The sequence below is a fragment of the Corvus hawaiiensis genome, chromosome 2 (genome assembly GCF_020740725.1).
Source record: "Corvus hawaiiensis isolate bCorHaw1 chromosome 2, bCorHaw1.pri.cur, whole genome shotgun sequence".
Taxonomy (NCBI): domain Eukaryota; kingdom Metazoa; phylum Chordata; class Aves; order Passeriformes; family Corvidae; genus Corvus; species Corvus hawaiiensis.
The window spans coordinates 105,373,619-105,398,187 of record NC_063214.1 but is presented as its reverse complement, the minus strand read 5'-3'; the positions used below and the strand labels follow the sequence as shown (position 1 = coordinate 105,398,187).

General features: G+C 38.9%; 1 protein-coding gene across 8 annotated transcripts in view; it reads right to left on the bottom strand.

The window, feature by feature from the left end:
• GLRA2 (glycine receptor alpha 2) overlaps nt 1-5,302 on the bottom strand; it is a 121,765-nt gene extending 116,463 nt beyond the window's left edge. The window contains exons 1-2 of one of the 8 annotated variants that reach the window (XM_048286637.1): nt 4,587-5,302; nt 2,313-2,446 (exon numbers count right to left, since the gene is read on the bottom strand). In XM_048286637.1, coding sequence (XP_048142594.1) covers nt 2,313-2,446; nt 4,587-4,654 — 202 coding nt within the window. In that variant the 5' untranslated portion in view covers nt 4,655-5,302. The remainder of the gene's footprint in view (nt 1-2,312; nt 2,447-4,586) is intronic. The other 7 variants (XM_048286660.1, XM_048286611.1, XM_048286652.1 and 4 more) reach the window with 7 other exon arrangements.
• Nucleotides 5,303-24,569: the final 19,267 nt, after the last annotated feature.

Sequence of the window (24,569 nt, the reverse complement as noted above, 5' to 3'; positions counted from 1 at the left end):
AAGACTCAGTAAAAATAAAATCTTTTTACACTAACTTCAAGCAAAATAAATTTATTTTGACTCCTTTGCAGCTGTCCTTATTCTTTAAAAGGAAGAAGTATGCAATATAGAACAATAAGTATTTTCAATTTTTTTGAAACATTAATGAGACTTGGGCAACTAGAACATGGATATTGACTAATAAACAGAGTTATCAGCTGACAAGGTTTTGACTGGTGATGTGAAGGTCAAAACTGCATGACCTAACTCTCTAGTTCTAAACTCTGAGGTCCAAAATACCATTCAAATGAATATAGCAAAGAACAAGAACTTTCAGGCCTCTCACCAGAAGACTGAGAGCTCTGGGAGAGCTCACAGACACGACATTACAAGAACGCTTTCAAGATCTGCTTATTAGTTCAAACTGCCGCAAAGTACCATCCTGCTCTGGAGCGTGACTTAAGGAAAAAATCAGAAACCAAAATATGGCAGATGCTTTGCCAGGGAGGGTTCATAGGTGTCAACAGGCAGCAACTTCACTTTGGTAATGCAAACAAAATACAGGACTCAGAGGGGAGAAGTGTCTGTCAAAGAGCTCAGCGTGCACCAACCACACAGTACTGTGCACACCCTACCTGCTGCGCACACCATACCTGCTCTACACACTTGACTATGAGGGCAGCAAAGCTACGAACCTGTTTCCTATGTTTTTCATGAAATGGCTGTAGACACATACTGGGGAGAAATAGAGAGCTGTCTCTAAGACATGTATGTTCATGGGACTGTTGCTATTACTGTTTTTCGTCTGAGATACAAGAGATGAAGATTTTTTAGTGCCCCTTCCATTTAAAGAGCAAGAATAAGTTCTTAAGGACTGATACCTTGCTCAATTCATGCAATTTCTGCCTTCATTTATGTTTCCTGAAATTTCACTGATACACATGCAAACACAAAATGAATGTGACAGATTAATGCAATATTACATACTATAAGCTGATGTGAACACCAGTTCAGGAACTCAATAAGCACTTTGAAAAATACTCTGAAATTAAGACTTTCGACTTCACTGACTCGGTTTTTTTAACTTATCAGCTTTCAAACCTTTGGATCTGAAATCCATACTAGTTTGCTCCTCACTCAGGCATAGGAAGCAGTCAAAAAAGGCACTTTGTTCTAAATCTTGTAATTTGCACATGTGGAACAGAGAGAAGAAACTGATCTTTGATCTAAATTTAATTAAACACTTTTCTCATTGACATGTGAGCTTCTTCTCTCCTTAGAGTTCACTCACTGGCTAAGAAACGATTATTTTTTCAAGCCATTATCAACCTTCATAGCACTGCTAAAAAGGCTTAATACGGGAAAAAATGCATTTCAGTGACCAAAGCTAATAGATATGAGTTTCAAATGTATATTGGCATAAGATTTGTTAAGGGAGAAAGCATTTGATCGGTTTTCAAAGTAAACCATATTCTGAGCTTTAAATTGGAATAGAGGAGATGATTTTGGTGGAATTATAGAACTCTCCCAAAATGCTAAATATTGGCAATGAAAACTTCTCTCCCAACTCCTTTCATAGAAAGCCACAAGATATTCTGTGCTCTCTTCTGTAGGGATTTACAGGACTACAGCAAGGAAAACTTGCTTTGAGTAATAATGTTTGCAAAAGAATCTTCCAGTACACAGCTTTCTTTGTGCAGGGATGGTGGTGATGATGTTCCAAGTATCAGTCCAAATTTTGGAAGAAAAAGGGGACTGTCATGGAAATGCCGAACAGAATACAGTTTCTATCTTTTATAGGGATCCTGAGACATTGGTTCTTATAATTCATTCAGCATTTGCAGGATAAAATCTGTGTACTTTCCTTGAGTTCCCCCTACCTTGGGGAAGAAGCTTTTACTTCTTTGAGTTGAAAGAAAACGTAGATTTCTTTTTTCTTCCAACTGCTATAAGGAAGACAATATCTCAGCATGGAAGTTTTAATGATAATGTCTTTGTGGCTTAAAAATTTCAGGAACAACTCATCTCATTTGGTTTTAGTGTGAAGCCCATAATCCTAATGACTATGTTAATTTAGTAAGGTCTTCAGAAGCATTTTTTGACAGCTGAACATTACTGTCATGTCAAAAGAGGGTTTTCAAGCTCTGGACCCTTATTACCTACACTGGTCTCCTAGTCCACCCCACGGATCAACTGTTCTCCATGGCACTGTAAGACTGCAAAACTGAAGTTATTGAAAACATAACCTAAACCCAGAGGTTAAAAACCCCTCAAAACCTATAATTTGTCCCAAAAGTTATCAATTAATTAATTAGAAGTCTTAGAAAACTTACCTTTAAAATTTGGTCTGATTCTAGCATCATACCCCGATGTCCTTCCCATCAATTTGTCCAAAAAATCTGAAGGAGACAGGGTCTGTGAGGGGGATTTTCCAGATCTTGAATCATGTTCTTTACAGAAAGTCGTCCTAAATAAATTATTAGCCACCATTAGCTAATATTTAGCTTGTATTGTATTCGAGTCATGGAGAAATTACAGCACTAAATAATATTGTCTCGATTGAGTGAAGGTAGCAATTAATATTTTTAAAGAGCAACACACTCTACCTTTCATCTGAAAACTTTATTCTAGAAATAAAGATGAGTTTTAGGTATCATGCATGAACACAATTTTCTGTTCAGAAAAAATCTTAGCTTTAAAAATAATTTTTTTACAGTTTTAAGACTTTAGAAGATTCACTTTACTCTTCACCTTAACAACATAGAGTGACTTTGATACCCTACTGTATATCATTATTTTAGTTACATGGATGCTGTTAAAATGTTATGTTAACACTGGTTTAAGGTGGTCTTAAACTTCCAAACAACAGCCAGCAACACTTAAAAAAGCAACACTGAAAAATACCGGGTTTGTTAATGTCGGGAAAGATACAGATAGAAAAAAAATTGGTTTTTACAGATGCTACCCAAAAAAGATTTAAATCATGCTAGAGAGTGTCTGGATTCTTTCCTAATCTGGCAAAAAAGGTTCCAGAGTCATTCACAACCAATCTTAGGGGGGTTTCACCCCCCACTCTATGAGCATTGAGTAATAAAATTTATTATGGTATTTATATGTGAGTCTTTGAACACATCTATTTAAGAGCAAACTTCTGGTACCATATCATGTGTGTGAAATGATGTGTACACAGCACATTGCATATTGCAAGCACATTAGATATTGCAGAGAAAGACAGTTTAGGAGTTCCCCATGGTTGTTCCCCAGGGAGAAAGAAACTAGGATGAAAATGGTCATATTTGGTGTGTAGAGGCACGGACTTAATAATAAAACATTACCTTGCTTCTTAAACAACCAATTTCATTGTCTCTGTTTCCACTTTATCTTTGAGCTAAATTAAAAGTAATTCTGACTGTGACTTCTTAACCACTCTCTGTTTAAATATTTGCCCAAAGGAAACCTCTCAGTTTCAGGAGTCTTTCATGGGGTATTTTCATGCATCTACACGCAAGTATAAAAAAATCACATATACATGTGATCATCTGAAATGAGAAGCAAATATCAAATCCTTTCTCTCACTACAAAAGAGAAACAATTCACTAGAATTGTTAAAAGGCAAGGTGATAGTAAATTCTCGTGGTGTGATTCCACACATTTTTTTCAGGTTCCATTTATAGGAGGCGGTTGCTTCTTTTTTTGCTTTTGTCAATGACAGGGTGCCATTACAAATATCTTTAATATTTAATACACAGCAGATGATATATCCAACTTAAATAATGAAATAATTCAGTTAAGAAAATAAAAACTGGAAAATAATATGCTACACTTCTTGCTAGACAAATTACTTCTGTTTTCATTCAGAGCCCACTAGCTATGAGTCGTGTCGTGAACCCAGGCTCACAAATATAAACACGGTTCCACTCTGTCACTATATGTATACCTCATTACTCTTAGAAAAGCACTTTTCCATGCAAATACATCTGTCTGTGCAGATGCACAGCAGCATACAGTACCGTAATGAATCTCATCTTAAATGCTATTCTGGTTAATAAGACGGACCTGTTTGCTTAGTACCACAAAAAAGTCAATAGCTGAAGCAAAAGCTCATGAAATGTTAAAAAAAAATTTCAGAAACCCTGGTACTTTAAGTGAACACAATACTAGTCTGATCCAGGGTTTTCCCAAAATCAGAGGGCTGGTTCTCTAATTTCAAATAACTACATCCCTGACAAAACTGGTACAATCATTTCCAAAGACTGAAGAGGGGGAAACCAAAGCAACTTCCTAAACAACCTCTGCCAAGAGCTGAGAATTTGCATTTTGGAAGAAAAGCCGAAGAAAGTGTTCTTAGCTATACTGATTTACAGTGAAAAAACCCCACATCTTTGCATCATAAAATGGAAAATAGAACACCCAAACTTGAGATTATTATTTTTTGTGTTTGTTACCAAGCAACGAGTCTCTGAGTGTAAAAAGGGATAGTCTATATAGAATGAACACAAAACACTCTCAAATACAGCAAACAAACTAGGCTATTGTGACGTAGTATCTTTATAGTTATGATTCTCACAACCTTTTGACAAATATTATTACAGAGTGGTATCACCTACCTGAAGTGGTTTGTCTCTAAGAAAAATGCAAACAAGGTTGTCAAAATTTTCACTAGCTGCCGGTTCATTCCTCCTGCTTTCTGTGATGATTTGGAAATATCCCAGAAACGATTCCAGAGAGATGCAGGGAAAAAGTAAGCTGCTGCTGCCTAGATTTCCAAATTCAGCAATAATTTAATTTTCTTGACAATCAGGAAGAGAAGGTCTGGATCTCTACAAAGTAGGGGTAAAAGAGAAGTGCCAGTCCTTGGAATCATGGTCAGGTCAAGCCTAGGCTCATCTCCAGCAGTCAGCACAAAAGAGATAAGGCATCAGACACAGCCGTTCCCCCCGACTTGCTTTTGGTGATGGAGGGGAAAAAAAAAAAAAAAGCAACCAAATAATAAGAAGAAAAGAAATGGAAAGGAGGGGGGGGGGGGGGGGGAAGGAAAAGAAAAGAAGAGAAAACCCAACTATGCGAGGAGCATCAGGCAAAAGGGAACAGCGCTGAGAGCAGTTCTGTTTTCCGTATGTTTTATTCCCCTTTCGCTTTGAAAATTAGTATTTATGAACGGTGGTGGGGCTACTGGGTCGCTCTGCTTTTCCCCTCTTTGGGTAGGGAAGCGTCGGCGTTGCGGGGAGGGAGGGAGGGTGTGAGGGAGGGGGGATGTAGGGACGGAGGGAGCGGGGAACCCCAGCGCTGTGCCGGAATGGGGCGGGCGGGAGCGCACGGATTCAGCGCTCGGACAGCTCCGCGCCCGCGCTGCGCATGCGGGGGGGGGGGCCGTGTGCGCGCCCGGGGGCGTGTGCGGGGTGCGGGCTCTGTGCCGGGGGTGTCTGCGAGCGGTGTGTTGGCTGCGGGGCGCTCCCGGGGTGCTCCTGCGTGAGCGGGGGGGCTGCGATGGCGGGGCGTGTGTGTCTGTGTGGGTGGGTGGCTATCAGCGCGGTGTGCTGGCGAGCGCGGCAGTCACGCGTGGGGCGGGTGCGAGTGCGCTCTGCCGCCGCTGGGGGCGCTGGCGCGCCGCGGGCACGGCCCCGGCCGGGCGGGAGCCGCCGCCGCCTCTCGCTCCCCGCGTGTCCGCGGCCGGGAACGCGGAACTGCGCGGAACTGCGCGGAACTGCGCGGAACTGCGCGGAACTGCGCGGAACTGCGCCCCTTCCACCCCGCCCTGCGCAGGGCACCCACCCCGAAAAGGGGCGGCTGAGACGGGACCCCATCACCGTGTTTGAATATCGAAAGTGGGGGTGTCGAGAGGAGGATGCCAGGCTCTTGTCGGTGGTGCCATCCTCTAGGAGGAGAGGCGCCAGGCAGAAACTGATTACACCTGGACACGAGGAACTTTACTGTGAGAGACTGTCCTGAGAGGGTGTGGAGTGTCCCTCACTGCAGATATTCCAGAAACAGTCTGGACACAATCCTGTGCCATGTGCTCTAGGATGACCCTGCTTAAACAGGGAGGTTGGACCAGGTGACCCACAGCGGTCCCTTCCAGCCTGACTGATTCTGTGATTCTGTGACAGGTGTGGAAGAGGATGGTCCCCACAACAGGCGCTGGCTCCTCTCATGGGAGCTACTCTTCAAAGACCCAAGTGGGTGTGAGGAGAAGGAGTAATAAAGAGCTGTCTGAGGGGAGCTTGTGGAGAAACCACAGGGACAAGATTGCATAGTCTCCATTTCCAGTTGGTTTTATTTCCCCGTGGCTTAGAGAAGACAATTCAGCAGCTTTCTAGGGGATGGTGCTATCTCTAGACCTGACACGTGGGAGGGAGATCCTTCTCTTTTTATACATGGGATGTTGAAGCAGAGGATGTAATTACCTGAGACTCCACAGATGGCCAGTGCCAGAGTAGGTGTGAGGCACAGCTTTGGTATTCTCCACAGTCACAGTCCTGTGTCCTTCCCACAACTATTCCCACAATTGTAATTGCTCAGTTAGAGGTCCTTGTGTTAAACCCAAGCTGTCAATGAGGAGTCATGTAGTTCAAGAGGAAGAAAATAATAACTTGTTCCTCTGAAACACAGATGGTGGCCAACAGAAGCTCTGCTCAACACAGCACAACCCTTTAAGCATTTTGGTTACATGGTTTTAAACAGGGAGCTGGGGAATCTCATCTTGCAATATTCAAGGTATATAAAATGCTTTTTCCTCTGCTATTACCATGCTTTGTCCTCTCTACCACCATTGTTTAGTGTCTGATTCTGTATGCTCTGCTTCAACCTGAGAAGAAGCTGGATGCTTCTTCACCAGTTCAATTTGTTCCTATTGAAAAAGCCTAAATGTTGTGAAAATCCAAATCAAATCTATTTCAACAATGTGGAAATCAATTCCTGCAAAGAAGTTGGGATTTTTATCCATCCTGCACTCTCAAAACAAATGAGCTATTGTTCTTTCTTCAGTTTTAGGTTCATCTGTATTTTTTAAGTCCAGCTGTATTCTCCTGCCACAGAACCAGTCCACCTGAACACTGCTTCACTTCCACAAAAGTATTTGCACACACACACATTTCTCATATCTCCAAGTAAAAAACCTACTGCTTCATGACAGATACTGTTACCATGTGTCTAGTCATCTCAAAAAAAATGCTTCTGAGAAAGAGTTGTTCTGTTCACACATTAGCAAGAGATCAAAGCCACATGCTGTTCATTAAATGAAACTAAGTTGTTGCATTTTGTTTGTTTATTTTAGTTTAATAAGGTAGGACGTATTTGATAAAAGTAGAAATTAAATAAAATATATAAAATTTAAAAATATAGAAAATCGTAGAATGGTTGTGGTTGGAAGGGACCCTAGACATCATCTAGTTCCAACCTCCCTGCCATAGGCATGGACACCTTCCACTAGACCAGGTTGCTCAAAGCTCCCCCCAACCTGACCTTGAGCACATCCAGGGATGGAGTGTCCATAACCTCTCTGGGCAACTTTTTGCAATACCTCACCACCCTCACAGTAAGGAATCTCCTCCAAATATCTAATCCAAACCTGCCCTCTTTCACTTTAAGGTCTATCACTACATGTCCTTGTAAAATGTCCCTCTCCAGCTCTCTTGTAAGCTCCCTTTAGGTACTGGAACGTGCTGTAAGATCTCCCTGGAGCCTTCTCTTCTCCAGGCTGAACAAGCCCAACTCTCTCATAGGAGAGGTGCTCCCTCCCTCCAGTCATCTCAATCATCTTTATGGATTCCTCTGGACTTGCCCCAAGAGGTCAATGTCCTTCTTGTTCAGGATGACCCCCTGAACCTGGACACAGCACTCCAGGAGGGGTCTTACAAGAGCAGAGGGGGAGAATCACCTCCCTCGATCTGCTGGTCACGCTGCTTTTGGTGCAGTACAGGATGTGTTAGGATTTCTGAGCTGCAAACACACATTGCCAGCTCACATCCAGCTTCCTGTCCACCAACACCACAAAGTCCTTTTCCTCAGGGCTGCTCTCAATCCATCCTCTGCTCAGCCAATATTTGTACTTGGGATTTCCTTGATCCAGTGCAGGACCTTGTTCTTGGTCTTGTTGGACTTCACAAGGTTCATGTGGCCCACCTTTCAAGCCTCTCAAGAACCTTGAGGATGGCATCCCATCCCTCCAGAGTGTCAATCACACCACACAGCTGTCATCATTAAGCTCGTTTGAGGGTGCACTCCATCCCACCATCCATGTCGCTGTCAAAGATGTTAAAATCAACCTTATTAGTGATTTTTAGGTACGAACGCTAGATAATGCAACATTTTATGCACAAAAGATTGAAATAACTGAAAGAGCAACCCAAAGTTTCAAATGTGAGCTAAATCCCTTATTGCCTTAACTGCTGAGTCTGTGTTGGTGGCATAAATTAAGGTCCAGTAGAAGAAAGGCTGCTGAATTTGCTTTTATTAAAGCTATCAATGTTTATCATTAGACACTGAGTGCTGATGCTGAATCACTGCACTGTAACATCACCTAACCCCTTCAAAAGATAGGTCTTCCTACTGTCATATTAAAGAAGAGAGGTTGAGTTATGTCTCTTACTGCAGTGTCTCATTCTGAGAAATAAAGCTCACAAAGCCGTATCCAGAAATACTGGAAATACTTTGTTGAGTCAACAAAGAAGTGCATTTCAAAGTTCATGCTTGTTCCCATCTAGATAGGAACCCAATAACAGTGCTGTATATTTTTACCTTAGGTTGAGATAAATGGGAAAATTGGAAAGCATGGTTTCTATCAGCTGCAGGAAAAATCTATGTCTCTTTAACCTGCACTGCCACCTGCTTAAAAGTGTGGGGAATCTCAGAACTGCTTGCAGAGTTCCTAGAGCAGAAGTCACTGAATACAGCAGATGTCTTTCCAATGAGTCTGTTAATATGGATTTTTTGACATGACATGCTTTTAAAGACCTATAAATGTTCATTACCCTTTTTGGTAATGGCAAGTAACTGAACATTTCCTTAAGTTTTCTAATTAGAAAAAACCTACTTAAAAGTCTGTTTTCCAAGATTTAGCTGCCACTGGCCATTTTCTGAACTTCATGGCTATTTGAAATGCTAAATAACTATATCTCTAAGATAAATAAAAATTGCAGGAAGTTCTTCAAAGCATACTTCCTTCAATTGATGTGGGCTTTTTAAAAACATGGTGAGAGATGTCATGATGAAAATTTTAAGTATCTGCTCCATCATTCTGTAGACCTCCAAAAGTCTGGTTTTCAGTGAGATATTACTCAGCATGGTTGTTACGTGGAATTGCCAAGCAAAACCTAGTAATTAAGGGTTGAAAATAGTCTGTTACTGATGCTTATTGCAGTAACAGCAGCAGTCATTCAAATAGTTCTTTGCTTGAAATTCTGAGGGCTCAAAGCAAACTTTTTCTCTGATCGAAGGGTTCCAGGTTAAGCTCCCATCTATACTGGAGGGAATGGGGATCAGAGATTTCAGTCCATTACCACCTTTTTGTGAATTATCACATGAAAAAGTTCTTACTTTCAGCTATTCTTGCAACACAGTTTCTCCTCATCCTCCTCTCATAAAAAAAAAGTTGTTCATAGTTGTTTTGAGTACTGTAAGCCTCCAAGCTGTCATTCACTCAAAATTAAATAGTGTTTATCAAATGTGCACCCGATGGTGAGGGATGATTCACAGCTCCTCAGAGCAGGGGGGACATTTGGGAGCACAGTGCCCAGATGTACATGGCGCTTTCTGGTGTTCCCCTCCTGTGCCAGAACCAGAGCTATGAGCAGTAGTGCCACTGATGTGCAGCAGTTTCCGGATGAGCTGTGTATGTTCAATTGCACAGATGTGATTTCTTTTCAGTGTCACTCATCTGTTATCTCCCACAACACATTTCTGACAGCAGAAGTGTTGCAAATGAATAGGAGTCAAAGACTCCCACCTGGGATTGGAGGGGAGGCTTGTAAAATGGCACAGCAATGTGCATGAAGACAAGATGGAAATGTTTTCAGGTGAAAAGGCTAAATAACACATCCCTGTGGTTTCTCAGGCATATACAAAAGCTTAATAATCATGCCAAATATGGCATATTATTTCAAGTATGAGCTAATTCAGTCCAATTTCTCTATTCCACCTGAGTTTCTTAAGCACTAACTACTGGGCAGAAAATAGGACAGAATTACCCTGTTTCCATGCAAATGGTTTTATAACAGTTAGTTGATGGAACATGATCTATGTTTGTTTGCATTGTTTATGCATTTCTGAAAACCTAAGAAATGGAAGAAATAAGGTCATACCTCTTTCTCAAATTATGATAAATAAGGGATCCAGAAGCATGCTTCTGAGAGAACAAGATCCATCACTTCAAATATGCAATTAGTATTTATCAGAAGAGAAAATTCAATATAACTTTCAAAATGGTACATCAAATTATCATAATTGTTGGATGTTGGTTAACAATGACAAGTGTATTTCAATACAGTGCCAAATATAAATGAATCAAGAGTACAGTCTATGTAAAATGTCCAATTATAGTTAAGGCAAAAAAAAACAAAACAAAAACCTGAAGGTAATCTAATGTGACTGCATGTTGAGCTAAGGATAAGAAACCAACTGGCCTGGATTTTGAACCATACATAACTGTGTATGAACCATAACAAATTGTGTAAAGGATTAAACAATGTAATTAAATCCTGTTTCTTTTTAATTTTGAGAATTCTGTTAATAAGAAGTCTCTTTCAGTGAATGACAGTGATAGCATTAGTTATGTTAGGACAAGGCAATAACTAGATGTTCAGCTGTCCAATATGAAAACAAATGTTTTATTTAAAATATTTTTATACCTGGCATTAACAGACATAACAAAGCATTTGTCAGTAAAGCTCCATTTTGTATATATGCAAAATGTTTTCACATCCTTCCATCTTTTTTTTTTTTTTTTGGTTATTACTTGCCATATTATCTCTAAATTTAAAAAAAAAACTCTCCCATAGAAATTTCTTATTGTTCTTTATTATGCAGTTTTTCCTTTTAAATAATAACAAACAGAGCTGGAAAGTGAGCATAATAAATTTATTTTTAATGGAATTAGGTAATTTAAATATATTGCTTGTATCAAGTTTACTTCCTATACCTGAATTTTGTTTTCTGAAATGTTGAATATATTTTGTAAATAATATACATAAATAATAATTTATGATATATGCATGTATTTCTCTTTGTATTATAAAGCACCTTATAATATCAATTCCTGGTGTCATTTTTTACACTGCAAAAGAAATAAAGAATGAACTAAATCTCATTTGGAAATTTGTTGTCTCCTCTATTGAAGGTCTGGTAATTTTACAGTGTCGTTATGTAGGGAACTACTTCAACTTCACCAGCTGGCTCAAGTAGGTCCAGCTATTGAGTTCTGGCATTATTATAGTCTTGGTTTTCATGATTTGTAACACTTTACTCCTCGTGTGGTACCAGTGGTACCATTACAGAACAGGAGAGCATTTCAAATAAATAAAGTAAAAATATCTGGCATTTGGAATTTGCTAATGTTTTAAAGAAGGAGAAAATATGAATAAGTTATTTATGTTTCAGTCTGACAGTAGAAGAAGGAAAGAAGGTTAAAATGAGCAACTCATTCAGTCCTTGACCTTCAGCCCCAGTGTGTAATTCATATTGGGAGGGGCTGTCAGATATTCTAACAGGAGGAAAAAACAGTAGTCAGAAACAGCACAAAATTGTCTCATTTCCCCTTTCTTATTTCCTCCTGGCAATTCAGATATGAATCTGAATAATTCCTAGCACTTTGTGTCATTTATGACTTAAATTCCTTAAGGCAGCATGTACCATATATTGTATTTCAAGAAAGTATCCAAAGAGGACCCTTTCACCCAAGGCAATCTGGTCATGATGAGAAAATCTGTCTTTAACATTAAACTGGTGTCTTGGTTTTTTAAATCTTCTCTTGTGAAACCAGAACCTCCTTACTTGGAAATACTGGTTGGCTTAGAGGCAGGGATCCCAGTAGCCAGAAGTGATTCCAGACCATTCCAGCAGCGCATTTCTCCCTCTCTGCCCTGTGCTACTTCAGTTCATGATAGCCAGCAGGCAAAGAAGATGGCATGAGTTGACAGGGTAGTGTCCATTGCCTGTCTTTGTGTAGGGTCAGGGACAGGGAAACAGCAAATAACCTTGTTTGCTTCTACACACTTACACCCAAAATATAGTTGAATGAGTTGTGAGATAAGCTCTTGTTCCTTTGAATGAGTCTGGGCTTTGGATCACCACCCTTAGGTCATCATTGCTACAGGAAAACAGACTCTTGTTGTGATGTCACTTGAATGGAAACATCAGTTACAATTTTACAAAACACATCACGTGCAAATGGGGATCACTAAGTGGGGCCACTCAAAAGGAAAAGCAATTGTTTGAACTAAGTTATGTTTATGTTTACTGTATATGAACCTGTATTCAACAAATTTATTGTAAATATATGCTATTACCCACCTCCTTTGTTTACTTTCTCTGAACTAACGACAGCTATGAGGGACATTATTTTCACAGAAAATCAACATGCCATCCATTTCTTAGAATTAAATAGCAAAAATTAAATGTCTAACCAGCATTCATTCATCTTTAGTATTTCAATTTTTTTAAGTTCTGACAGAAACAGCAGCAGAAAAAAACTATACAAGAGTTTTATCTAATGTATGTCTGATAGGGTGACTAACAAATAGCTCTGTTACGTTGAGATGATTTATCTCAGCAACACTTGCTTCCTATATGTATGTATAATTACATGAAAATTCCATCACACTTCTCGATTTCATTTGCAGTAATTATTTTGTGCCAGCTGTTATATATTAACCTGATGGATAAAATGTCTTACTTCTACTGTAGATTAGATACTTCAGCAGACAGCAGAATTGTATAGTAACAGGGACTAATGCCGTGCACAGTAATCAGTTTAATCATATCTTCCCTTAATGCTTGTAAGCTAAATTTGCTTCTGTTCTCATGGTATTATTTTGTAAATTTTGGTCTTTGATATTTAATCAAGTATGCATTCTTCCTGGCTTGCAACAAAACAAATTTTTTACCCTATTTAATGCTTATCAAGCCTACTCAAAATAACATTTTAAAATAGATTTTACAATATGGTATCTGATCTAGCCATAAGGATGCTGTGATCTTGAGTGGTATAATCATGTATGCAGACCAAAGAAAAGCTGTAAAGCTTAATTTATTTATAAATGGATTACAAGAGTTTCTTAAAATCGATGTTTAATTTTATATGCCTGCTGAAGAGCATGATGAAAATAATCATGATACAAAACATAGATGTTTTAGATAATTATGTGTCTACTTGTGCTGGTTCTACCTTGTCAGAACTAGCGACTCTCTAGCAACTCCAGAATGCAGACACACACTCATTTTCAGTACTGCTAACACATGTAAAAACATAATAGAAAGGGGGAAATACTTCATTCCAGGTGGTATTTGGGACCCTTACCTGTGGCACAAGAACTACTATAGCATGGAGTATGCAATGAAGTATCAGCATCACAAAAAAAAATACTGATGTGTGCACTGAAATAATTTTGTGATTTTCCATGCCACAGAAGTGTCTTATTTCTACTTTTCTCCCTAGTGTTTACCAGAGAGGAGTATCAAGAGCAAATGTGTGAATGTGTGGATGCATAAATTCTTTGCCCATATCTTTTCCATGGTTCTACTTACTAGGAAGGACAGTGTAATTTCTACCTCAGCTGACAATCTCTCTAGCTTCTGTGGTGCAGCATAGAGGGAGGGATCTCAGGTTTGGCATTCCAGTGACTCACTGCTGGCTCTTCTGCTGCCTGGTAGCAGGCAGAATTTGGGTATTCCTGTGGTCAGGAGTCTGTTGAACTTCCAAAGCAGAGAAAAGACCTAGCAATGTATTGACTTCAGCCTCACAGGCTGCATGTTTTTGGTGTGCATATCCATAATCGGTTTTCTCTATGAATAGAGATATCTGCAAGGTATCATCTAAGGTGTTAGCAATTTTAGAGCTATGATTGTTTATTAACTTTAGAACGTGTTTGCTTATACCAATAATGCATGCTGTGGAGGGGTCAGGTACTTGGGACCTAGAGGAATTAAAATTCTGCTGAGGTATGTCTCAGTCCCCTGTAAGGCTGTCTGAGATCCAAAGAGGAACAGTGTTCCAGAAAGGGGTGATTTATTTGTAAATGTGTTGAGCAACATTAGCATGCTATGTCATTTTATATAAAAGACTTTCTTGGAGTCTTCCTAACATATACTGAATAATAGATAACACTAGAAAAACTGCATAAACCAGTATTTAAAACATGGTGAAGAAAATAGTTTTATTCTAGAAGTGGTATATAATCATATAATTAAAGGTTATAGCATAATGCATTGTTCATTATGGGGGGTTGCAACGGGGTAAAACGAAGACTGCCCATACATTTCCTGAAATGCTTAACCATGCAGGTCAGTATTCTCTCCTCTTGCTTTTTATATGAAATTTTTATTATTCCAATTATTTAAATGATCTTCTCACATCTGGTGGTATTCACTGACAAAACCAGTACTAAGTAACAGAGAGCTACAATAAAGAAGATTTTTTTACAAAACATACATATTATCTAAGCTCTTTTATCTTTGTAAAGTAATTAAAAAACAAGTTTTTATTAAATATTTTACCTGTATTAATCCTACTTCCCTGACAGGAATTTGACTAATGCTTATTAACCCACCGTATTGAACAGTGGCCTATAGAACTGTTGGAATAAGATTTTATGAAGAGTTACCAATTTAAAATTTCGTTCCTTCCCAGTGCATGTACATAATTACTATCAACACCAATGTGAGTTACAGGTTCATTACACAATATGCACTGAGAGGAGAGAAAGGCTCCGACAGAGAATGTGGATCTGTTCATATCTATCTCTCAATTGTTTACACTCTAGGGAATAAGTAAAGGTCATTCTCCCAGGCTTTTCTCCTTTCCTGCCAAAGTATGAGCCAAATTAAAGTCAATTGGAGTTGCATTGGAGCTTTCAGACATTGTAAGTATTCAGCTTGTTACACAGGTTTATTTCAAAGATCTTATAAACAACAACCCTCCCCAAGAACCCCCCAACATAAAACAAACAAACAAAAGAAGCCTGCTTTTTAAAGGAATAAGAGCTTCAGTAAAAGCTGCTTACGCCAAGGTTTCAGTCATCTCCACAGTTATAGTTAGATAGATACTGGCTCTTCTAAAATCATCTGGGTGATGGTGTACTTTAACAATATCTCTCAGAATCTGCTATTCATAAAGGAATACACATTTTTCAAAACTGGAGTGATGAGGTTTTGCTGCTTCAATAATTATTAGTATACAACAGAAGACAAAAAGAAAATAAAAATAACAAACCCAAAGCCTTCCTAACATAATCTAAAAATACTAATATTGTCTTGCAGCTGTTGATCTCTATATTAAAAAAAGACAAGAACAGCACTGATGTTTTGGAAGACAGATACTAACCACCTACTAGTTAAAGTTATGTTGTTGTGGAATTAATCCTGTTAGCAAGCTAAAGGTTGACACCAATACGGAAAGACAGCCTTCATATTTATTTAAGCAAATACAGATCCAGGAGTATTCAACACCCAAAGCATAGCTACAGAGCCTTGGTGATACACTTAGACTGTTTCCATGATCCAGTTAGAGACATTGGGACCCTGGACTTCCAGCACCCTCAGTCTTTGTCCTTTCTCTTAAACTTGAGGTCTTCCAAGTTAAAACATGCAATCTTCTGACTAATGTTGAGTGATTCAGTCACATGAACTCTACAGTACTTTAAAACCATAGGAAAATACCTTTAGAACAATATCAACCAAACTGTACAGATTATGGTTTTGTTAATGACACTGAGAAGTATGGCAGCTGGTGAGGGGTCAGTAGCTCTGACCGAGGAAGACCGATCCAGAGATGGTCCCGAAAGGAATCGCCTTCCCGAGGCCCGGTGTCTTCCCTCAGCTGCTGGCAGGAGGGCCCATGCAGAGTCTGTCAGCTCTTCAGTGATTGTCAGCTCGTGATTCCAGCTCAGCTCTGCAGGGCAGCCTCCAGGCCAGAGCAGGGAGAGGAGAGGCTCCTGTGGCTGTTCCGCACGAGGCAGCTTTATTGGTCCGGTGAAGGGGGGAGCTAGGGACGAGCAGCTCTCTCTCGCAGGGGCAGAGGGCTGGCTTTATAGGGATACAGGGGGTGGGTGTCAGAGGGTAAAGGCCAATGGGTTACAAAAGATCTGCATAGGGTCTCCCAGAGGCTTCTGGGTCTGTCTTTTCTCGCCGTAAAAAGTAGCTGCCTTCCCGGGAAGGGTCCCGCTGGGAGATTGCTCAATCTCCTTATCTCAGCAGACATCCCTCCAGGGCAGTGGCTGGGCATACCCCACAGAGAAGAAGGCACCATTAAAAAAATTACCAAGCCTGGATGTTTGTTTGTTTGTTTGTATGTTTGTTTGTTTGTTTTAAGGAAAAGTCTCCCCCTAACATGAACAAAAGACCCAGTACAGTGTAGAATGTCCTCCAAATTAGATCTGGCAAAACAGGATGCAGTAAAGCTTTGAAGCCTATGAAGTTTTCACTGAGACTCAGAAAACAGCAAGTAGCAACTCTCTTACATCCTCTAACCTCTCTCTGCTGGTGCAAGCCAAGGCAGCTCTTGCACCTGGCTGCCAGATCAGATGTTTCAACAATTTGTCAGCACTTCTAACTCTGTTCTCTTGGATGCCAACCAAAATTTTTTATGAGAGGGTTCAAGAAAAAGATTATTTATACTATAAATGCAGGGGAAATGCCACCATCACAGCAAATGTGTAGCTATTCCATAGCATCTCCTTAAAGAGATCTTGGAGCAGAAGGCAATGAATGTGTCAATTTTCCCAGAATTTAAGCTCAGAATTGCAATTCACTTGCATGTGGAACTTTTGGGCATCTGAAGGCAGACTTCTAAAATACCTTCAGATAACTTAACATCAGCTTGCCTTAGCTTTCCCACCTAAGCCATTGCAAACAGTGAATTTCAGCTGTGTCTCACAAATCCTCATGCACTCCAAGACAGAGAAAGCTCAACCCAAGGAGCATTTGTTCCTCTGACAGCTACTGTTTCTGAGCTGTGGAACTGGAAATTCACAGTATGTATTGAGAAACAGTTGGTGTCTTTGAATTAACCAAAAGCTCATGTGTTTCAGTTTACTCTCTAATCCTTCATCTTTTAAGAAAAATTTGCTAGAATGCCGAGGTCTTTCTTTGGGCGGTATGATTACTTGGAATCTTTTAATGTGGGGTTATCCTCTGGTATCAGTTGTTGGGATAACACAAAGCAACTGGAACATGTCACAAACTTAAGACAAATGGTAATCAGTATATAATTAATTAATCAATCATTTTCCCTCTTGTGCTTAACCCAGAAGGATAATCAAATGTGCTTCAGGCCAAACTGAAGTGTGATACACTGTACCAAGTGCAGTAAGTAAACAGGTAAGTTTTTTAAAAACTTAGATTAATTTATATACTGAACCTAACTGGTTCCTTTAGAGTACTACTGAAGATGTTTATTCAACCTGTTTTTAGTATTTGAAGGTTTATTGTATATCATTGATAGCATTTTTTGTAAATAAGCAGCGCAGAGACTTGAAAAGATTTATTTGGTATATACTCTGATCACATCCTTCTGTTATGTTGCTACCTAATTTTATCTGGAAAAGGAAACTACCCTCAATTAACAAGGGAAGATTTACACAGTTACATTCACTTGCATATTCCTTATCTAGCTCATGAATGCTGGCCTGAATCAGTGTTGCTTTTTTTTCCCCCCCTTATTTTTTGCCAGAACCACTGATAGGAATACATTTCATATTTACTTAGTTTTGTTCTTTTTAAATCTAAAGTCTCTTCCCTGACCTGCACCACTGATTTCTACATGTCTTCATACAGAACTCATGTTGGTATCAAGAGGAATTGTGAATATTTAAGACGGCTTACGTCCTAATGCAGTCAAAAGAAGTGTCTGTTCTGACTTCTGTTAGAACTCATGTTCATTAGGAAAAGATGAATAAATATGAGAAGAAAGGAAAGGGGGAATTCAGGTCTTTGATTAATTTTTTTGTATAATTGCTTTCGAAGCAAATTTTTGGAGATATCTATGAATAAGACTGCTAGTCTTTTCCATTCAGCAAACATCAATCTTCTTGTTATGTATTTTCTTTAGAGCAGTATTTCTTCATTTAATTTTCTTTCTTGTGATGAAACATTACTCATGATGTCTCGACCCTTCACAACAAATTCACATAGCAGTGTAGTCCTTACACATTATTTATTTGCTTTCATTTTTGTAACACAAGTCCTCAAAGTAACTTCCCACTTATTCATATGCTAGGCACTGCTTCAGAGCCACAAAAAGCGCTCTTCCCTCAAATAATCTTCACAGGAAGGATCGCCCAATTCCATTGTAGCCATGAACCTCACTGAGGTCTTCCTGCTTCATTACAAAATTAGGACCTTGCTGAAATCCTGCATCACTTCATGGTCTAAACAAGTGAAAAATATCTGTAATGAGAAATGCCCCCTTTCCCAACACAGAGCTACAAGATACTTTTTGAGATCACTCCCCATGAAGACAAATCTAGACTTACTCTACAATATAAATAGCTTAAAAGGAAGATGGTGCTCAAGCTAGAAGGGAGCAATCCTATTTGGATAAACAAGGGAGTATAATTAATGTGTGGGATCCTGTACGGAGCTGGGTAAAGATCTGTAAGTATTATCCAGATTATGTCATTACTAACTCTGATGAACACAATCAGATTACAGAGCAGTGTTTCTGGGTCTTAGAGCAATACTTTTCCAGTAGAAATCTTGTTTCAGGACAGGTGCCTGGGAACACTGAAAAAGCCAAATCTCCTATGTCCAGTATGACATCTCAGTGACACTTGCTGTACTTTGAAATAGGGGAGGGTCTTATAACCACTAATAGTAGTTTATCAAGACCTGTTCCATCCATCAAATAATTTTTTGTGTGGCTCCTCCTCTTACCTCTAGAACAATGAAGTTAACCTTGTGTCCTTTACACCCGTTTTTCATTAAAATGTAGTAGGAAACACAGATGCAGAAAGAAAAAGTTAACATAGCCATCTTACAAGAAATAGATAAATTAGTAGCTATAGATAATGTTTAATGGGAGATGCTAATAGAATTTCCACTCTATGAAAAAATGAAATTTCTAATCTGATATTTAAAAACATGTACCCATTGAATGTGCATAGTACTTTAAAAAGTAGTATGATACTTATGTATTAAAGTTTTAATTTCTCAAATAATTAACTTTTTTTTTTAATTAGAAGAACAGATGTCTTGCTTTTTTATTTTTGTTTTCTGCCGTGCCATGCATTCTACTAGATGTATCCACATATTTATTCAGCTTATGACTTTGCCACATTTCTTTTTCAAAACACTAACTTTGACACCCAATTCTGCTCTTGGTCAGTAAGTGGAATCAAGCCATGAAATCACAAGGGAGAAAATGACTGGCTTGCTGAGATGTTTCAGAGCATTCCCCGCCTACAGACCAGGCCATGATGCCTCTAAGGTTTTGCTTGTGTCTGTGTCTTTACCTCCTGCCTCCTGGGCTCTCTGTTGCCCTGTCTTTTCTGTCCTGCCTCCCCAGTTGCAGTTCACAGTTCTTTTCCAAGTAACAACCACAGGCACACTCTGCCCACGTGTTTATCTCAGGGTCAGATATCCTATAGTCTTCCTTTTATGTGGACTTAGTAGTGTTTTAGTGACTGGATGCTTAATATTGCAGGAAAAACTTATTACTACAGCTGATTTTATGAAAGAATTGAAACAGCCAGCAACCAACAGGAAAAAATAGCAGGGAAAAAAAAGAGTAGTCTGCACCATATTTTGGATCAAACAGCTTGAAATGATCAGTAAAGTTATTTCTGTGTATAAAGAAAATAAACCTCCCTAATATAAACTGAACTGTAGCTGTAAGAGCTAAGCATTTCCTTATTTGATGCTAAGCCCTGGAAGTTATCTTATCCATATTGCTGGTATAAGTATGTGAAAATGCCAACATTGTGACATATCTCTTCAGACTTAAATTTAATTTTGCCTTTTATACCCACAGGAGACAGCAAGAGCCTTGTGATCTATGTCTCTTTGTATTTATGACTCCACAACTATAGTCCACAGTCCACTGGTGTCTGTGAAATTGTCGCAAAATATGTTTTCAGATAAAAGTTTGAGATAAAGAATGCCCAGTAGTCCATGAAAATTCATGAAAGTTGACAGTAATTTATTAAAGGACTCTGAGGATCACTGTTATAGACAACTTAAGAGATGAATGGGAAGCTTTGCTTTTGCCTTGAGTTTAGTAGGAAGTGCACAATGCCAGCACTCCTGACACTTGATGGCTTTCCTGCTCTCCTTAGCACAAGCTTCTTTCATCTGTATACCTTCAAAACAGTAAGTACCTGAACCTAATATTGCATGGCATGTGTCATTTAGCTTAATTGTCACATTTTGTCCTTCAGTTCTTTAAATGAGCAATAGCTCTGCACCTTTCAGACCAGGATTCATTGGATGTGCCTCATTCTGCCATAGATCTTCTGCAGACTGGCCTCGCAATTCTCCCTGGTCTCGGTTTCCCTTGCACAGAAAAGCATCCAATGACTACTAATGGATTTGAAGGTCGATATTTCACTGTTCTTTTACTGTAGTTTGCGATAGAAAGAACTAAAAAAGGTTTCTATAAGGCATCATTATTTTACATAATCTGAAGTTATCCATCCTGTGCACAGTACTCCTGAGGCATTCCTAGAAGCATTCATTTAAGTGACAGTGTTTTGTTGGTAGGGAAGGCAGCATTCCAAGGCTACCTCATTATTTCTAGATGTCCCTCAGAATATGACTGTTAACAATTTTACTTCAGTGCAGAGAACACAGGATGAAAATTACAATGTAAAAAGTACTGTAGCTAATAAGGAAATCCAACCAAGTACAGGAACTCTGCTTTTTTTTTTTTTTAACTCCTTTTCAATGAGTAGGAAATTTAATGCCGCCTGCTGTTCTTTCTGATTGCAAATGACAAAGCAGAACAAAATATTTGCAATAATTAACTGAAAATACATGCTAAGATATTATTACTAGTCTGTAAGCATTCATTCCTTCCTTTCAGAAGAGGTCATCTATTCCTGTAGCACAGGGGGCATTTAGAAAAGTCCATATTCATGTTTTCCTGTGAAATACATCCATTCTGAGTACATAGCACTCCAGACAGTGTTCTCCTTTAATTTTTTTTCCTTGTTGTAGAGAGCTGTATCTTACCAAAAGACATAATGATAGCAATATGATAATTGAAAAATGTTTGAGAACATTTAGACTGAGGATCATGCTTTAAAATGCTTACAGCTGAAGCTGAGTCAGTGATATTATACTGATTTTAAATGGCAGAATTGTATTGTGATCTACTATTCCTAAAACATTTCAAATTATCTCAGTTCTACTCAGCTCTGGGAAGGTCTCACCTGTAGAGCTAGGTCCAAGTTGGGACTTTGTGTTCCTGAGATCCATGGACTCATTAGAGAAGGTTCAAGGGAAATAACAAGAATTCTCAGATGTCTATGTGCCCTGTGGACTGAAAAAATCTGGGTTGCTTAGTCTAGGGAAAATGACCCCAAGGTGATGTACAGCTGGCTTCAGCTGGAGAAAAGGTAGCTGCAAAACAGATGATTAATGAACTCTTCTTTGCCAGCACTGAGTTTAGGGCAAATATAATCAGCTTAAATTACATCAGGAGAGATTTAGATTTGATGTCAAGGAAAAGGTCCAAATAGTAAGAATTTTTGGATGCTGGAACAGATTTCTGGGAGGCTGTGAAAATAAATGTCTATGCACAGAGAAAATTCCCAGTATTTTAGCCCAGAGAAACAGGCACATCTGAAAACAGGTGACACTGAACTGGGAGAGGATGGACTAAATGGCCTCCTGAAACCTTGCGCAGTGCACTTTTCTACACTTTCTATGTGTATAAAAATACACCTACGGAATCAAAGAGTAATTTACTTTGTAAGAGATCTCTGAAGGTTGTCTGGTCCTATTCACTTGCTCAAAAAATGCCAATTTATATTGCAACTGCCCTATTTGGTCAGGCCCCTTGGATCCTATTTTTTTCTCATTGATTGAAGAGGAAAGTATCCATCATGGTTTATGTGGTCTTTTTCTATAATTAATATTCTATCTCCTCCATCTTTCATCCTGGAATCTTAACAACTCAAAACTTTGTGTATCCTTATGTACAGGCATTCCCATGAAAAGGGCAGTTGTCTTTCACAATCCATGCATGCAAGTAAATGTATGTTCAAATTCCTGAGTCCAGAGCAACAGTAATGGACACTATTGCAGATGCAGACAGAAAATTTACTGAAGTCCTGTCAAGAGGGTAGTTTGAATCCAATGATGTGTGGAAGCAGTGTTTGAAAAAGATTGGATGTGGCACTCGGTGCCATGGTTTAGTTGAGGTGGTGTTAGGGCATGGGTTGGACTCTGTGACCTTGGAGGTCTCTTCCAACCTGGTGATTCTGTGAAATCAGTGTACTTCTGGAAAATTATTTTTCTGAATGCTTCTTGCAATGTTCATATCTTGAAAGAAACAGGTTTGAAGACCAGAGCTGCAAGGAGCAGTTCTAGCAATCAGTGAACTGCTTTTCTTAGAAGCATCTATTGCTTCTAAGAAAATTCCTTGATTAACAGAAATAGCTGAGTAGAGACAGATTCTGCTGAGTTTCAAACACTGCTCAGCTCTACAAACACCAGACAGAAAGCACCCTGAGAACACCACTTACACTTTCCCCTGTTCAAAGTGTTAAATGTCTCTAAAGCTGTAAGAGATAACACAGGTTTAATTTTATCTGCATAATGTTCCTCCAGAATGCAAAATCTGTAACTATTGGTTTCACCAAACTAAATGGTCAATTAAATTGGAGCCTGGAACTTCAGAGGACAATAAAGACTTCCTCAAAGCCTTCTCATGCCTTTTCAATAACCTCTGTAATGTAAATATTAAGAACACCACAGAAAGTAAATGTTTAGTTATGGGAATTCTGAAATTTTCACAGAGAGCCTGAAATGTATGAGAATTGTTTCTAGTTGGATAACAGCTTTCTGTGCTATAGATTAGTTGGGTTAGGTATTGAAACTTGCTGTCTTACTTCTCACCTTGAGGAACACAGTGACCTAATTTTCAGTATGAAACCAAAAGTCACCCACCATTGCCTTCCCTGCTGTTTTGAGGCACTGAGCACTTTTGGGACTCATGTAAACCAAGTTAGTCCAGCAACATGTTTGTCCTAGACAGTGCTCAGGCAGTAACCTCCATTCTTAAGATCTGGAGGTAAACACTGTTACAGAAAGATGAATGCCTCAAAATCTTCATCATTAGATTGGATATAGACAAGATAAATGTCAGTTAGGAATGATGAAAGGTGAGAACTTTCTCCCTGTTCTTTGGGACAGGGATTGGACTTCCTGCCCTTCAAATCTCTGATGATATTTCCAAAGCATGCAGATTTACATAATCTGATATTTGCTTCCTTTGTCTCATAGAAAAAAAAATTTAGGTCATTACAGAGTTTTCAGCTTTTTAATTTGATGTGTATTCTTGGGGTAGCTCTTCAAAGTATTCTACCATTAATACTGTACCTTTTGCAGAATTATAATATAGTCCCAAAGAGACAGAATCACTTTGAATGTACTTACTTTTAATTTGCAGAACACTGAATTTAGAAGAACAGTTTTGGTATTTTTAAGAAAGTGGAGGTATGCCAACATTACTGCTACTAAGATATTTTTTTTTCCTAATTACAATGTTGAACATGGTTAATTTCATACCAGTCATGAGATCTTACAATAGTTTGTAATATACTGTGAACCTGAGCTTCCAAATTCAGAAGTATTAATTGCACTGTACCATCCTACAAAAATGGTCCAGTTAACCTATCATACTCTGCTCCTGTAGATCCCATTTTGATGAAGTAGATTTGTCTAGTTAAATACAAAAAAAAGAAACAAAAAAAGGAAAAGAATGAAAATTGAGAGAAAAAATATCTTCACTCTAAGCATTAAATAAGTAGATAATTCCTCACTTCCTATGACAGAGAGAGCATTCCATCCTAAATGAAATTATTATTTTTTTTCCTACAATCTGGGTCTTCCAAAGAAGGGTACCCTGGGGCATTCTGGAATATCACCAAAAAAAGTCTATCTGTGATGAAGTAATTAAACAGAAAAGTCTTGCCAGCAGCCTTCTTCTAAGGCTGATACTAAAGAAAACATCTTGGGTTTCTATAGCTGCTACAAACATGTTGATTTTTGGTTTCAGTTCCTCCCACTGAAAGTTGATTTCTATAGTTTCTTGGTATTTTCCCATTTTCTCACAATGTATTTCCCTTTTGGGATTTCTGAAGTGCACTTGCATTTCAAATGAACTTACACTAACATCAAGTTCCCACAATCTGACAGAAACAGTGAATTGTTCAATGTGG